The sequence below is a fragment of the Gavia stellata genome, chromosome 25, assembly GCF_030936135.1.
Source record: "Gavia stellata isolate bGavSte3 chromosome 25, bGavSte3.hap2, whole genome shotgun sequence".
NCBI lineage: Eukaryota > Metazoa > Chordata > Aves > Gaviiformes > Gaviidae > Gavia > Gavia stellata.
The window spans coordinates 7,781,497-7,798,232 of NC_082618.1; the positions used below are offsets into that span (position 1 = coordinate 7,781,497).

Consider the following 16,736-nt stretch of genomic DNA (forward strand, 5'->3'; position numbering starts at 1 on the left):
GGGTTCCCCTTTTCGGAAGGATCTAAGCAGGAGCAGTGCCTGATCCGGCACAGGGAGGGCTTCAGGCTGCCGGAGCAGGGCGGCTGGTCCCCGCCGGCGGCTGCACGGGCCGAGCCTCGGGAATACAAAGCAGGGCGTGCGGGAGCCGCCTGCAGAGCCGTTTTGTGGCCGGTGCTTCTCCCCACACCGCCTGTCCCCAGGGAGGGCTGTAAGCCTGCAGGAACCAGACTGTTCAGGACGGTGCCTGGCTGCCTTGGCCAGGAGACAGCACTTGATTAATAATGAACGTCTCTCAGTGAGCCCAGCAGCGAGAGCCACCAAGCCTTTGTAACACCCCTTCCACTCGTGTCCAGCTTTGGGACGTTGCATCAGGGTCGGTCAGATACAACCAAAATCCTGCGGGCCCCCCCGGCCACGCACAGCGTGAAGGCTGCTGGCGGCTGCTCTAGGACACATGATTTCAGGACAAGCCCCACAGTTGCTGTGCTGGTGTATCCTCCTTTGCCGTCGGACATGGGAGCAGCTGGGCCACCTCCGGGCCCTTTGCGGGAGATGGGTGGCCCAGCAGCCTGGGGAAGCTGGAGCAGGGGAACAGGGACCCCAGAGACAAGCATCCACGAGCTCTTTCCAAAAGGACTTTTCATGGAGTGCTTCATCTCTGCTGGAAATCTCAGGATAGACAGAGGTCACCTACAGGGACAGGGGTCTGCCCCCAGCACCATCCTTGCCACCTCCCATGGCTCCTGCCCTGCCCCGGGTCACCCCAGAGCACTCACCCCAAAACCCTGCCACCGTCCATCGGAGGCTGAGCAGGGCTGAGCCGTGTGGCCCTGGCTGTCACGCGACTGAGCTGTGAGCGTGGCAGGACGAGGGGGACTTGGGTCTCCCCTCGAGTCGCAGCCTCACCACCCTGCCTTGCCGCATGGCATTGCCAGGCTGTGCGCTAGCTGGAGGCTGAGCCTTGCCATGCATGGGGGAAAGGCCCCCCCGTCCAGCCCTCAGCACAGCGCAGCTCTGCAGCAGCGAGCATCACCCCCACGAGCACTGGGAATCGCACCGGGTTCACCCCACCTCTCAGGACATGCTTGTCACAAGCCCCTGTTCCCTTGCAGTAGTAAGGCCAGGTGTGATTTCCAGCCCACATGTGCCCAGGACATGGCCCTGCTGCAGCAGCAGAGCAGCACGTGTGTGCGGGAGCACGCCAAGAGCAAGCTTGCAGCTGTGCGAGGGGCCTTGCGCTGCGCCCTGGGCCAAGGGACCCGGCGGTGGAGGAGATGCAGCCCTTGCAGTGGCAGAGGACGGCAGCAGCGAGCACAGCCGTCTGCTTTTGTCACACTTTCCTTTGTCCCAGGCACGTGGCACCCAGCGCGGGGAGCTGCAGCCATCCAGACAGCAGTGATGGGGATGGGTGAGCCAGAGGGGAAGTAGAGCCCCGGCTCAGCTGCCAGGAGGGTTTTCCGGCTGCGGTGGCAAAGGGACACATTGTGTGACTGTACCTCTGCCCTGCCTCCCCAGCACAGGCGGGTGAACAGGGAGTTACAGCCCGCGGCAGCTCCTCCTTCCTTATCGCGCCAGGCAGGCGGCAGCAGGGCCGGTGCCGGTTGGAACCGCCGAGCCGTGGGACAGCACGGGGTCCCCAGTGTCTCACACAGCCCTGCCACCAGCAGCCACCCAGCTGGGTCAGCCTCCTGCCACCTCCCCAGGGCTAAACACCTCCGTGCTTCCCAGCAAGACGGCCAGGTGCCCATGCCCGCAAGATCCCGTCTGACCTCGCCAGCCCCTCTCCCAGGGCTGGGCTGCCCTGAGCAGCTCTCCCCCGCCATGGAGCTGCAGAGGGGTTTCACAGCCACCAGCAAACCCCATGCCTAAGGAAAGTCTCTGTGCTGCCCAAGGCTTTCTAGGGAGAAGCGGGACAGAGTTCCGGTGCCCGCGGCTTTTCGCGGTGCCCCTGGCAGGCACAGACGGCTGGCCGGAGCGGTGAGGGCCCTGAGCCGAGCTGGGAGGGGAAGCATGTTTGCAGCGCCGCGGGGTTTCCTAAATAGGTCACTGTTTTTTTATAGTCACTGGGATCTAGAAAAACCAGTTGTTCCAGACAACCCGTGGACCCGCCAGCATCGTCACAGCGGTGGCTCCCCAGGCACTTGCCGCCGTTCCTCCAGGTGCTTGTGCGGGGGGACCAGCTCCACCAGCAGTGCTTGGTGTGAGCTGGGAGAGGGGTTGGGGAGCCTGCAGCACCCCAAGCCATACCCAGGGTCCTGCTCTCTGCCGAGGGTGACCTGTCCCCGGCCATGTCCGACACGGGTTGTGCAGAGCAGCCTTTCCCCCCACCCTGCTCCTGGCCTGGAGTAGCTGCCAGCTCCGGGCTTTGGCCTGGGCATATTTGCAGCCAGAGCCAGCGTTTTCCCTTCGCAAGGGGAGCCGGGTGTCCGTGTGGGGTGCAGAGGGGTGTGCGGCGCCGTACACCCCCTGCACACGCCATACACCCGCATGCGCTGGCTGCGGCATGGCCTGCTCGGGGTGAGCTCTCCCTCTAGTGGCACCAGGCTCCTGGCGAAGCCTCCTCACCGTCTGGATGGCCGAAGCCATGGCCAGGGCATGCCCGAGGGTCTGGAGTGAGCCGGGGGACGAGCTCCAGCCTGGCCTCCCCCTCGCAGCCAGGGGCGCACATGGCGGGGTGCACGGGGAGGGTGCCCGTGTGCTTTGCAGGAGTGTTCCCACCACCAGCCCATGTTTTGGCAGCCCCGCAGAGGGCAGGTGGCCCTGCTCCTCCCTTTCTCTGACCCCGTTTGCTGGGACATGGCAGTATGGTCAGCCAGCGTGCCCCAGGAGCCGGTGTCCGGCCTCAGGGGTGCGGCCCCCCAGCTCTGCTTCCCAGTCATCCGCCCTGCTTCGCCAACCCCATCCCCGTTCCTCTGCGGCACCCAGGCCCCGGTGCAGCGTGTGGCAGCAGCCGGCGAAGGGAAAGACCCCCCCTGAGCCGCAGCTTCCCCCTGCCACGGCAGAGCCCTGTGCACAGGAGGGGTCCCCCAGGACCCCGCTGGGCCCCCTTGGGCTGGGCTCGTGGGTGCCATCCCTGCAGCACGGCCCCGACAGCGTCCTCCAGGCCGGGCGCCAGGCCGTGCTGCGGGCAGCGCTGACGGGGCGCTTTGTTTTGTGCCGGCCGGCCGGCTGGGAGACAAAAGGGGCAGTCAGACGCGGGCGGTGCATTGTGCCGGCAGCCATGCGCTGAGGCAGCAGCCCGCGCTGCTGCGCTCGCCTCGTGACCCCGAAGGGCCCGGGCCTGCGCCCGCCATGGCACCCCGGGGCCTGCAGCGCCCACCCTGCCGGGGCCCTGAGGGAGCCCTGCGGCGGGGAAGGGGGAGCGGGACCTGGTTGCCATGGTTACCTCGAGGCCTCAGGCCTCGGGGTGCCTCGTTGCCGTGGTTACCGCAGGCCTGAGGCCTCCCAGGCCCATGGCGGCTCCCCCCCTCCCCGGGCGCAGGGCCAGGGCGGTGGCAGCGCTGTGTGGAGCCGGGGGGTGAGCACGGGGGCTCGGTGCGGCCGGGGGGCCACGGCTGCCGGGCCGGTGAACGGGAGGCCCCACACCAGCTCCCACAGAGCGGGGAGGAGCAGCCCCGCAGCCCCCCTCGCCCGCCACGAGGCCATGGTGGGAGGAGGGTGTCCACACCAACATGGAGGCAGGGACCTGCCGTGGGCAGCGGAGCAAGGTGACGGCGGTGTCCGGCAAGCGCCCAGCCAAGCCCTCCACCCACAGGGTCTCACCAAGAGGGTCCCGTGCCATCCCTGCCGTGCCAGCCGGCGCCAGGGCCGGGCCAGCCCCCGCGCTTGCCCCATGACGGCGTGGTGCATCGCCTCTGGAAAATGCCAGAGCGGTCAAACCGTTGAGTCATTTGTGCCCAAGATTATCTGTGCAAACAGCCGCCACGATTATTTTTCTTTTTTTATTATCAATTTTTTTTTTTTTTTTTCCCTTTTTCCCTAAGAATGTGGCTCAGACCATGGGGATGAGCAGCTGAAATCTCCGGGGATCAGCGGGACAATGCCAGAGCACGCATTGTGCTGACAGCTCTACAAACGCTGGCACCAGCTCCCGGCCAGCAGCACCCTATAAAAGCTGAGCCGCTGAAGTAGGCAAACATTACATGGGTGAAGCAGCAGTAACCGCCTGAGCTAGGTGAGTCCTGAGACCGATTCATACCTCCCCCACCTCGCCCCGGTTCGTGCTTGCTGCCGCCGGCCGGCCAGGCAGACACCCTTCCTCCTGCCCAGTGGCAAATGACACCCAGAGGACCATCGCCGTTCCCCGCGGCAAAAGACAGGCTCACACGTCCCCGCTGGCAGCCAGGGTGGCTGAGAGCCCCTCTACCCTGGGGCACCCCACTCCTGGCACCCACCTGGCCCCGGCCCCCGGCACGGCACACCGGTTGGCATCTTCCACCATTAGCTGGGGCTATCCATGGGAGCCCACCGTGACTCCCAAGGGAGGCACAGCCGGGGTGCTGGGGCAGGTAGAGGGGAGCAGGCCGGTCTGCTGGATGCTGCCGGGTACCGGGCAGCCCATGTCTCCCACTGCAGCTCCCCACTCCAGCTCAGGGGTGTTTTTCCTAGCGATGGCCTGGCCTCAGGGAAGTATAACGGGGAGCCGGGCACTGTGTCCCAGCGGGCACGCAGGCTCCATGCCACGGCTGGGAGGAGGGAAGGGGCACCGCGGCGGTGAGAAGGGAGCACCCTGCTTTGGACGTGTCCCGGAGCCCCTCCGCCGTGCCCTCCACCCCATCCTGTGGCTAGCAAGAGGGTTTTGCTGTGCCTGGCATGGCTTGTCCTCAGCAGCAGGGCAGCTGCCTTCCAACAGGCACCATGGGCGGCGGGCACAGAGTCGTCCCCCAGCCCCAAGAGCAGGCAGCAGGGATGCACAGGGGCATGCTGCAGTGCAAACAGCTTTTCCTTCCTTCTCCAGACACCGTTCCAGCAGCAAAGATGGCTCAGACAAACCCTCTGCCTGTCCCCATGGGCCCGTGGAAGGTATGTCCTCGCACCCCCTGTATCTCGCCTTTCCCGGTGTGCAGGTGGGGGACAGGGAGAGGGGCAAAGCCAGTCTTCCAGGGCCAGGAAAGCTGCACAGCAGGCAGTGAGGTGGGGGGAGCACAGGAAGCAAGGCACCCCTGTCCTCTGCCCATGGGAACTTGCCTCTTGGCTGCTCAAACACCTTCCGGGTGTTTTTCATAAGCCTCTCTGCAGCACCCTGGCCCCGCCATGCCCTGCTCTTACCAGTCGTCCTGTGCCAGGCAGTCACAGCAGTCCCCAAAAGCCACACGCTGTTATTTGCCCTCTGTCAGTGCAGGCAGGCTGGCAGGGCGGGCAGGCACGAGGGCTGCAAAGGGGGCGGTGGGCACGACAGAGCAAGGTGGGGAGCAGCCCTGAGGGGTCTGGCAACAGCTCCGGAGACACAGTTTGAGCAGGGAGCCGAGAGGGAGAAGAGCACGTGCGCAAGTGGGGCGCACCCCGCCAAAGCCTGGAGCTGTCGTGGGAGAGGAGAGCATCAGCTGCAGCCCCCCGGGGAATTCCCCTCGTCCTTTCCCCCGTTAATCCTCTTTGCCCTAGAGCATTCGGAGCAGAGGCCAGGAGAACCGCCAACCACAGCCCTGCCACCCGCCCGTCCCAGAACGGCTCCGCTCCTCTCTCCGGACGGCACCGCTGCCCCGGGAACTGATCTCCGCAGGGGTGAGCAGGAGAGCGGAGCGGGGGCCGGCATTTGGCTCCCCTGACACCAAGGCAGGGCGCCGCGGGGCCACCAGTGCAGGGATGCGCAGAGGCATGCGGGGCTGCGTCCCAGCCTAGAGGGGTGCCCAGTGCAGCCTCCGCTGGCTCTTCCCCGGATGGAGCGCGATCCTCGGTCTCGAAGAGGCGCTGAATCGCCTGGGGCTGCTGCCAGGCAGTTCCCAACTCGGCAGCTCACTCTCCGTTCCAGATCACCGTGTACGACCAAGAAAACTTCCAGGGCAAGAGGATGGAGTTCACGTCGGCCTGTCCAAACATCATGGAATGTGGCTTCGACAACATTCGCTCCGTGAAGGTGGAGTGTGGCGCGTGAGTACCCGGCAGCCAGTGGTGGGGACGCTTTCCTGGGCGGGCTGGCGGGGCAAGGGGTGCCTGAGCGTGGAGCGAGGCCAGCTGTCGTCGCTGTGTTTAGCTGGAGCCAAGCACCGCAGCCAGGGGAAGCCAGGCACAGCGGATCTCACCCTGCCAGGGTAGAGCAGCCAACCCTGGGCAGCACTGACACCAACGCAGGGCCAGAGGACAGCAGCAGCGCCTTTGGCATCATCTGAAACTGCCTCCCGCAGCCTGGGAGCAGCCAGGTTTGGAGCTCCCCAGTGCCCCACAGGGACGCTGCCCAAGGGTGCAGCAAAGATCGGTGCTCGCTGAGCGGCTTTTGAGCTCAGCCTGGTCCCCATCCGCCTGTGTAGCTCCATGAAGCACCTTGCCTAGAGAACCATTTTTCTTGCCCCAGGGCCCAGCCCTGCTCTGCCCAGTGCTCTCCCCACACCATGCAGCTCCCCAGGGCCAGAGCAGAGCCTTCACGCAGCCTGCGCTGGGCTGCCTCAGTTGCTGATAGGTAGGGAGCAGAGCCCAGCTTCTCCCTGTGCGCAGGAATCTTCCCTGGCACAGGCAAGACATCTCCTGAGCTGCCCTGAGACGCTGTGTGTAAGGAGCGGTCCCCACGGCTAGCATCCCGCTGGGGCCGGGGAAGCAGACAAGATAGATTTGCACTGCTATATTTAGTATTTGTAATGCTAATGGGATTACAGCGGCATGCATGCTCACGCCGTAATCAGCTCACTGCTCCAGTTGACGTGTTCCTAATCAGGCTGGTCACCTTTCATGGGAGGGGAGGCTGACTGCGGGACACGGGATCGGGACTGAGTTTGGGTCAGTGGCAAGAGGCCCTCGACCCCCCCGGCTCAGCATGCCCCTCAGCGCCCCGCGTACCCCGTAAGCAGGGGGTCTGTGGGCTGCACAGCCTCAGCCCTTCCAGCCCTCAGCCCAGCCTCTGCCTCCACGCTCAGCTGCGGCTGTCCTGTCCCCAGTCCCTGTAAGGGGACGTCCCCAGGAGAGGTCCCCACCCTGGGGACGGGCACTGGGCAACAGTGTGGGCAACACCAGGGCTTGCAAAATGTGTCCTGCAGGGTGGAGGCATCTCTCTCACCTCTCCTTGTTTGTTTTCAGCAGAGGGGGACCCAGAAAGGGGAAAGGCAACAGGCTCCTGCCCTGCCCAGAGCCAGATGGGTTCTGCCTGGTTTGAGTATTAGGAATTCAGGTCTTTCCAGCTCTGCCGGGTTGTAATTGGGAAACAAGTAAGAAATGAGGCCTTTGGGAGAGAAGGGCAGCTGGGGGTGTCCTGCGGCATCCCAACGTGATGCCGATCTGCGTAAATAACCACAGAGCAGTTAGGGGAAAGGGAGCCACCCTCGCAGGCTGGGCCCCTTGAGGGAGGGACCCCATCAGCCGCCACAGCCAGGGGATGCCGGCGCTGCCATGCGGGCTGCCTCCCAGGCACCAGACGCGGTTACACATCCAGTACCGCTTCCTTTCCTCCCGGACTTGTGGGCAGAAGCCAGACCCCAACCTCCTCCTCGCACCTACATCTGTGCCCCGGTGCCAGCCCCGAGCAGGAGGCCCAGAGCTGCTGCAGGAAGCCCTGGCAGCCCTTGCTCTGTTTTTGCAGCTGGGTCGGTTATGAGCACACCGGCTTCTGCGGGCAGCAGTTCATCCTGGAGAGGGGAGAGTACCCACGCTGGGACGCCTGGAGCGGCAGCAACGCCTACCACATTGAGCGCCTGATGTCCTTCCGCCCCGTCTGCTCCGCTGTGAGTGTCCTGGCTCCAACGGAGCTCTCGTGTCTCTGATCCCATTAAAATGTCGCAGGCAATAGCACCAGGCCAAGGGAGTGAGGTTAGGAAGGGCAAACACAGCCATGCCAGGGGCTCTGTGGGTGTCAGAGGCTCCTCAAGGTGGGCTCAGCTCTTCACCCCCACACCCAGCAGGATTTTCTCTTTCTGCCCTGTTTTCCAAAACTTTTAAGGGAACTTCTGGGCCAGCTGTACGTGCTCAGAGCTGGGGGACAGCCAGCCTGAGACGGTAGCCGTGGCATAGCTGCCACTGACACCTCCCAGGCCAACCCCTGCCCCATCCTGGCTGAGCACCTCCACACATCTGGGCTTTGGGAAAAGCAGGCTCCCCCACCCCAAAAAAAAACCAGCCCAGGGTCTGAACACCTCCCTCTCCAGGAAATGCTCCAAGCAATGCCACAGGGAGGGACAGCCATCACCCCACCATCCCCATCCACGCCAGGGAGAGAGCACTGCCTCCCTCTCACCCCCTGCTCTTCCCCCCCCAGAATCACAAGGAATCCAAGATCACCATCTTCGAGAAAGACAACTTCATCGGCCGCCAGTGGGAGATAAGCGACGACTACCCCTCGCTGCAAGCCATGGGCTGGGCCAACAACGAAGTGGGCTCCATGAAGATCCAGTGTGGCGCGTGAGTGATGGGCAAAGGGCCACGAGCAGCAGAACACACCGCTGCCATCGCTGTGCTACCACAGCTGGAGGGGGGACACCCTGTAACCCCCTTGCTTACCTCTTTTTCCCCCTTCGGCCGCCTGACGACTCCTTTTCTTCCAGCTGGGTTTGCTACCAGTACCCCGGGTACCGTGGCTACCAGTACATCCTGGAGTCCGACCACCACGGAGGAGACTACAAGCACTGGAGAGAGTGGGGTTCGCACGCCCAGACCTCCCAGATCCAATCCATCCGGCGTGTCCAGCAGTAGCTCCCCACTTTCCAGTACATCTCTGCAAGGTTTCTAAAGCTCACCGGCTCCCTTTTGGTGCTAATACTCCCCTCCTGAAATAACCACCCCTTCTTGTACTGCAACTGCTTATGGAACAACACTCCCAAACGGTACCAACTGCCACAATTGCCAATAAATGTGACTGAAAGAAAAAGATAAACCAGCTTGGTGGGTGTTTGCTGTTGTGTTTGGGCTTGAAGTCACACATCCCCATCCCAGCAGCAGGGACCAGACTCTTCCCTGCCCAGTTTAACCAGGACTGAAGCCCGGTGGGGCTCACACCAAGGCACGTTCATCCCCCGACTGTCGCACGCACAAACACAGCAGCCAAATCCTTGGTGGCCACAGCTCTGCAGCCGCGTGGCTTTCTTTCCTCCCTGCCCTCCCTTTCCCCAGTCAAGGTAGAGGATATTGCACTCCTGGCCCCTCGCCCCGCCAGCACCGGGCACCCACGTACGCACAGCCACCCGCGCCCCGCTGCTCGTGGGCTTTGCGGGCAGTGCCGCCAGACCTGAGGGACCAAAAGTCGGTCGGTGGCCACGCAGCATCCCCGGGGCCAAGGGATGCTCCCTGAGAGCGCAAAAAAGAAAGTCACACTGACACCCACAAACTTTAAAATTTTTATTCAACAATTTACATCACTTATTGTCTGTCTTAACGTATTCGATCTACACAAATTTCTTTTTTTTCCTGATAAAATAATAAAATTTGGATAAATTTTGAAGACCTGTTGGTGCAGAATAAACAAAATTTCAGGTAACTTTTTTTTTTTTTTAAACATTTAGTGTGAAGTATGACATCATTGGTAAAGATACATCATGCCATTACAGCTCATGGACATTACCTATCCTTACAGTCCGTGACATCACTCATACCAGCGCAAGGGGCTGCGCCAGACACAGCTACAGCAGGTATTACACTAACTCTTCTAGCCACCCTCTCACGACCGGGAAAATGCCTACACTTTTCCAGCTGGGCACACAGAGTGCATTAACCTAATCGGAAATACCAGGGAGGGAGAAGGAAACAAAGACTACCTTTACCGATCCGTGTGGTCGCACACTACAACATCGACAACAAAGAGGGGCTGCCCCTCTCCGCGGGTCAGAGGTAATTCAGCTCCTGAGCAGGTAGAGCACAACCCCTCGCGGCGATTTTAATACACACCAGGAAACCGAACGAAATGAGAACTTATTGACGGGGTGGGGGGGGCAGGAGAGGAGACGGCTCCGGCCCCAGCTCGGAGTTGAAGCGCGCGGTTGTGTTTCGCACCGCCCTTAACACTGAAATATTCAGGGGAGGGGGGAGAGAGGGGCAACTGTCCCCCCAGTAAACAAGTTGAGGACCTTCAGAGGCTTGCAAGCCGCTGAAGGTGTGTAAGTACACGTGTGATGGTAGATAGAAAAGCAGCCCTGTTCTGTATGAAAAAAAGCTGTCAAGTTAGTACAAATTTCTGCCATGGCAAAGGGAACACGAGGAGAAAGCTGTCAGGGTCCTTCTCCCGTCACAGAATCCCGACTCTCCTGCACAAAGGCTCTGGGCTAAGCAACAAGTTTCCAAAGGTGGTACCTACAACCCAATGCACCCGACTCACGAAAACAAAACCAAAATAAAGCTCTTGCCCCGGAGACCGGTGGGAGCCCACCCTCCGCTCCATGGGCCATGAACTACAGCCCCCGCAGCGGGGACAGCGAGGAAGCCCGTCCCTCCCGCTTCACAGCGAGAATACACAACAGTAGGGTCTCTCTTCTGCGGATGTTGTCATTAGAAGCCTCAAGTTTGCCCACGCCACCAGCCTGCAACGCGGCTGACCGATCTCCATCCCCTCCTCAAAGCTGCTTCGCGTGGGGCCGAGCCGCACGCTCCCCGTCCCCATCGCCACCCGCACGCCCGGCGGGGCGCCGGTGGGTACCACCACCGCGCTCTCGACCAGAGGAAAAAAGGGCACTCATTCATCTGACAGTACGAAGTGTATCTGAAACACAAGCCAGCAGACCTCGCTCCCTCCAATTCAATTACTAAAGTAGGCTCTTTAAAATAAAAAAATAATATATATATTTATATAGCTATACAGAGAGATACAGAGAAAGCAAAGGAGAGAGATAGGCTACTAAAAAAATCAAGAAGCGCCAGTTTTCTGCTACAGCTGTCAGCAAAGAACTGTCACCTTACATCATACCCTCTGAGATGGTGAAGATAATGCAGGCAATGACAGCACAGGAATGCAAAAGAGGGCAGATAAGTCACTTCTGGTAATGAGACACAAATTAAACTTTCAAAACATGTGCATAGCTTTATTCATCTGCTTCAAACTAACCTTTTCACGGAGCTTCAGCGAAACCCGAGTGTGCAAAATGCATTTCTAAAAAATAATGCAAGCAAGCTTTCACATTTACAGTGGCAGAAGTACAGAAAGACTCGGACAGAAATCACACATTGGGGCAAGTGAGTCGGGAGAGAGATGAAGAGACAAGAATTGCACAGCTTCGTATTCTGAGTCACTGACTGCAAACAAGCATTTCTATTTTGTTAACTTTAAGCAAGGTGTGTTTACTTCTCCTTTACAAAAAAACTGAAAAAACCCCACAGTAACAAGAACCACAACCTGGAAGGGAATAAATCCCCTGGGTAACGGGGTCCCTGGCGCCGCAGAGAGCCCTAACTCCAGAGCAAAGCCGGTTCCAGACCTTCACTTGTTTTCGCTTTGCAGGCAAAGCATGGCAACGCTCATTTTTGTCCGCAGGAGAACAGCAAAGCAGCTTCTCTTTCTCTCCCCCCAACTCCCCTCCAAAGTCACAGACAACAGCTCGTGTTAGGAAAGGAAAGGTGCCACCCCACAGGACATCGTCCCCAAACTGTAAGACAGCCACTACGCAGGCTCGAGTCCAAGTCTCATTTCGATCCGCTGGGTCACCGGGACAGTGACGAACCCTCGACTGTAGATGGGGCACGGTCATCGTGCTGCCAGGCAGGAGCCCGGCCGTCCCACGCCACGTCCCAGCAGCTCGCACGCCACTACAAACTCTCTTCAGCAAGACTAAGCACACACGCAAGGCACATTTAGTCAGATGTACACACACACGTGTGTGTCAAAAAGCAAACGCTGGCTAAAAAGAAAAGGATGCTGGATAAACTAATTAAACAGGCAGAGAGTTCTGGCCTATGGTATTTACATGCTATTTTCCAGGCAGTTGTAATCCCCGAGTGTTTTTCCTACACGACTTCAGAACTTTCTTACTCTTCCCTCGCTTTACAGAGGTACTTTATTTTCCTAAAGGATCTTCTATAAATAGTCAAGTGAATTCCCTTTTTTCCCCTCCAGTGAACTCCTCCTTCACGGTACGCACCCCCCCGCGGTGGTCCAGGTGTGACCCATGAAGACAAGAGGTTCTGGACCTGCCTGCGCCCCGCGGCAGCACCTCCATGCAACGAGACCTCCCTCCACTACTCCCTAAGCCGTGGGCTTTCACGCCTCAGCCGTCAGGTTTCGGCCGGGTAGATGGCCTGGCCTCGCTTCTTCCTCAGAATACACCCGACTCGGGGCACCGACCGTTCCCCGGCACCCGAGGGCAGCTGGAGAAGGAGCCTAGGACTCCCCAGCGCCGCAGGCACGGGTGGGAAGGAGGCCATGCAATCGTTAATACTGCTGGTTAACTTCACATTGAGATAAAGCATTAAAAAGATCTTTTCGCAGAGATGAGCAATTTCCTTCCATAGAGAGATTCAAACAGAAAACAAAATTTTAAAACCAGAGACGGGATTGAGATTTTTCTACCTTACGAGTTACTCAGCATCTTCCCCGCGCCACCAGCCGTGGAGGAAGAAGTTGAAAACCTCAGGGATTTGCACTACCCTTCCAATAGCAGCTTGAGAAAAGGAAGGAGAGGGAAAAAAAAATAAAACTGCACAGTGTTCTCTCAAGTTAAGAGTTCTCCTTTGCTTGCGTTTGCATAGAAATTCCCGTAGGTCAGCACCAAAATCAGGTACACCCCTCTCCGGCTCCCCCAGTTCCTACGCTACCCGCAGAGTTAGTGGCTGTGTTACAGGAGGGTTCGACTATCCGCAGAGGAACTATATGGTCATGTAAAAAAAAGTGCATCACACATTCTTGATTTTCAGGGTTACTTATAGCAGCAGCAGCATTAATCCAAGACAATGAACAGTTGTAGATTCATTCTTAAATGCAGCAACACTTAATGAAATGTCTTCAAGGAAGGTCATAAGAGGGTCCTTCTCAAAAGGATAAAATGAAAATTAGACTATTCAATATAGACAAAAAGGAGATAAAACAAAAATTAAAGACACAATCTTATTTACATTAAAAAAACATTCTTGTTAAAATATCTTTACAACACCTAAGCAAAAAAATATGTATTTTAAGAATAAAGCAGGAACTCCTAAAGCAGTATCCATTTTTGGAACCCTTATTTAGCACCTGAGGAAAGACCGTATGGAAAGCAGACAGGGGTTTTTTTTGTTGGGTTTTTTTTTGTTTTTTAAGAAAACTGTAAGTTGTGGTTTTGCTAAACGTTCATATGTTCGCAGTACACAAGTTTCATACCACAGAAAGAAATGAGCTATTTTTTTTTTCTTCTTTTTCAAGATACTCTAGCTCATTAATAAGGCTGTAGAAAAGGGATACCGCTATCTTACAAAATGGCTTTAGAGCTCTGGACACGTTATACGAAGCTTTCCGATTAACAGTCAAGATAAATACAGCTCAGCATCCCCTGGCGAAAGCACAGGTATGACTTTTGCTCCCGTCCCAGGACAGAGCAGCCCGACACCTCCGAGGGTCTCATGCCCCGAACACAAGGCCACCGCGGAGCTCTCTTGTACCTGCCCAGACGTCCGCTGCTTCGGCGTCTCGCTGCTGAGCGATGCCGCTTTTGAGGATCTCGAGCAGGACACAAGGAAGCCAGCCTTACCCTGTGGCGTAACACGTATTGTGCAAATGTCTAAAGCTCTGTCAGCTCTGGAGGGCAGCGTGTCCGGCAGCGCAGACCGAGATCTTCTCCTGCGCACTAGCCCGGGTTCCTGCTTCTCAACCGCTTGTCCTAGGGGTTTTTTCGCGTGGATAAACCGCTCTCGCGGTGGCCAAAGCTAGCGCTACTCTGGCTTCTTCAGCTACTCCACCCCGCCAGCGCTCCTCCAGCCCCAGCCCTCCTCCTGCCTTACGCACCGGTGTGAAAATGTGTAGCAGCTTGAAATTAGGTGTAGCCTTGTTCTCTCCCCTCCTGACCTCGACCATCTCCCTTGTAAACAGCCTCTGTAAGGAAAACAAATCACTACGGACGTACGTACAGAAAAATCTTCTAAAGACGAGACTCCTGAAAGCTTCGGACACCATAGCAATGTACTGAAAACGCTGAATCAAGAGCAAAAACTGAACGCAGAGGAAAACTACCAGCAGTCCTGCAAGACACCTGTGAATGCCATCGCTCCCAGATGTCCCTGAGGTCACCCACCGGCCGCTTCTGGAAAGGATGCTATCGTGCTACGGTAACACTCTCTCAAAGGTGAAAAGCACTAATTACACACGCAACCGAGAGGACAACTTCTAGCTCTCTCCTTCTCTTTTTTTTCCCAAGGAGGAAGGGATTTTCCTTTCGATTTAGCTAGCCAATTCACCCTGTCACCCGCTCCCAGCCGCCGAATAGCTGGCATACTCACAACCTAACGAGAATTGGGTTTTTCTTCCACGTTTCAAAGACGTTCACAGCAGCTATGAAAGGCAAACAGTGGGATTTACAGTTCGGAAAGGTTTGAAGTGGGTTAGCGACAGAAACCGTGCCCTGGAGCTATACCCACATTGTCAAAGAGACAAAGAGATTTTTAACGACGAAAACAGGTCTTGTGGACAACTGAGGTGGGTTTAAACCAAAACCAAACTCCAACCAAACCTCGAAAGCCATCGCGTTGCCAATCCACCAGACAGGCGGAGTGGGAGGGAGCAGGGGAGCTGAAGGTCCCCAACGGAGACGGGAGCACGGAGCAGCTTTTAAACCATCTCTTGGAGTGGAGGAAACACTCCCTGATCCACCAAAGAGAGAGCAGACCCCATGCTGGATCGCACTCCAGCCTCCGCTACACGAGACCCTGTACAAGACACCCGACAGGACCTGCCGGCAGAGGAGGGGCGGTGGGGAAAGACCGGAGGAGAAAGGAGACAGCCCCTGCCCATGCAGGAATCCTTACTGCAATAAATAGACAGCCTGGCAAGGGAACCGGAGGAAAGGGGCTCATCGGACCCCCAACGGGAACAGAAACGGGAGAGAAGCCTTACCCTGAATTAGTATCTTCATAGCTAATAAAAAAATAGGTCATGATTTCACCCTTAGTGCCACTTTCCGATACTACACGTATTGAAGGGTTTTTGTTTTAAAACTTACTCAGTGTAATGAAAACAATGGCACAAATAAATACACGCTCGCTCTCCTTACGCGAGTAAGATGCTCGCACACGCACCGCCAGCTCCTCGCCCCCCCGCACGTGTGTGCGCACAGACACCCTCGGGTGCAGACCCGGGAGAGAAGGCTGCTGCACCCCTTCCCGGGGTGTATTTGGTTTATGCTACAGTACTAATACTCTGAGTCAAACAAAAACAAAACAAAGAAAACCAAAACATGAGACTTATCAGTAACACCTTAGCATTATTTAAATGTGCTAAATTAGTCACAGCTCAATTTCAGGGTTTTTTTTTTCCTTTTTTTTTTTTTATAAGTTTACACAAAAATAATCAGAAAACAGATTAAATCTTAAGATATTTTTAATAAGTGCTCAGTAAAGAATTGCGTGAGGACTTCGGGAGGACTGCAGATAGCGACAGGGCAAGTTACATGACGGCACGAGGAAGTTTCTTCCACGGTCCTGCCTGGCTCTAGGCAATAGTCTATCCCAGAAATACCGCCTGTGCCGGTGAGCCGGAGCTACAGGAGCTCAGAGAGAGGATTTCCTAACTGCTTAGCACTGAGCACACGCCGTGGAGCTCATGGAGACAGACAGACAGACATTTGAAGAGAGGATGGTCAGAAATACAGCAGAGAAGCTGCAGAGGGTATTTCTGGATGGGTACCACCGTCAAGGGGCCACGCGCAGCGAGAAGCAGTAGGGACGAATGTCGGGGAAAAAACAACCCAACCCATCACTTAAACCGTGTTTCTTTCAGCACTTCTTTCGCTGTTTAGAAGACGGACTGGACTAGGCCAAGATGAGCGTCCTCAGATACTCAGCAAGACTCAGATCTTTCTAAAGAGGCAGGGTCAGATTCAGCATGGGTTATTGCTGTCCACCTTCTGCATCGCGCCAGCCCCGAAAGTGGATCTGGGGGCGAGGGTACCAGGACAGCGCAGACCCCAGGTGAGCAAAACAGGGTTTGGTTTTGTCTTTTTTTTTTTTCCTTTTTCTTTTTTTTCTTTTTTTTTTTTTTTCTTTAATGGAACCCAGCCCTTAAGGCGACAAGTGACTACACAAGGCAAATAAATACACAGCAGAGCCTTAAAGCCAGTAAAACAAACTGGAAACTTTGCTATTAGCCTTCAACTTTTTGAAAAGAATAATAATAAAAAAAGAACATTTCTTCCACCTTAATCTTCCCAGTCCCACCATCCAGTTTGTTCAACACTTTAAAGCTCAGGAACGCCCCAGCTCTTCCGCAGCGGAGCCGGAGGCGATTCCGACTTTTGGCAAGCAGTTGGGAGACTCAACAGAATTAAAAATAGGAACGTCGGAGGACTAGGTGTCGGGCACATCTGTAAACATGTTATACATCTGAAAGTTACACACACCTGTAAAGGTGGTACAGTTTATAGGTGATACAGAACTATTTGCGACTGGCCAACCACACATTTCTGAACCTGGACTGATACAACACATGATTACTATAT

At 56.9% G+C, this 16,736-nt stretch overlaps 1 protein-coding gene across 1 annotated transcript; it reads left to right on the forward strand.

Annotated features, from left to right (window-relative positions):
• Window positions 1-4,142: 4,142 nt before the first annotated feature.
• On the forward strand, window positions 4,143-8,829 carry CRYBA1 (crystallin beta A1). The gene is given in 8 exon segments (XM_059829128.1): window positions 4,143-4,160; window positions 4,162-4,174; window positions 4,958-5,022; window positions 5,602-5,721; window positions 5,969-6,087; window positions 7,724-7,865; window positions 8,396-8,538; window positions 8,682-8,829. Coding segments are annotated over 8 exon segments (768 nt in total).
• The last annotated feature ends 7,907 nt before the right edge of the window (window positions 8,830-16,736 follow it).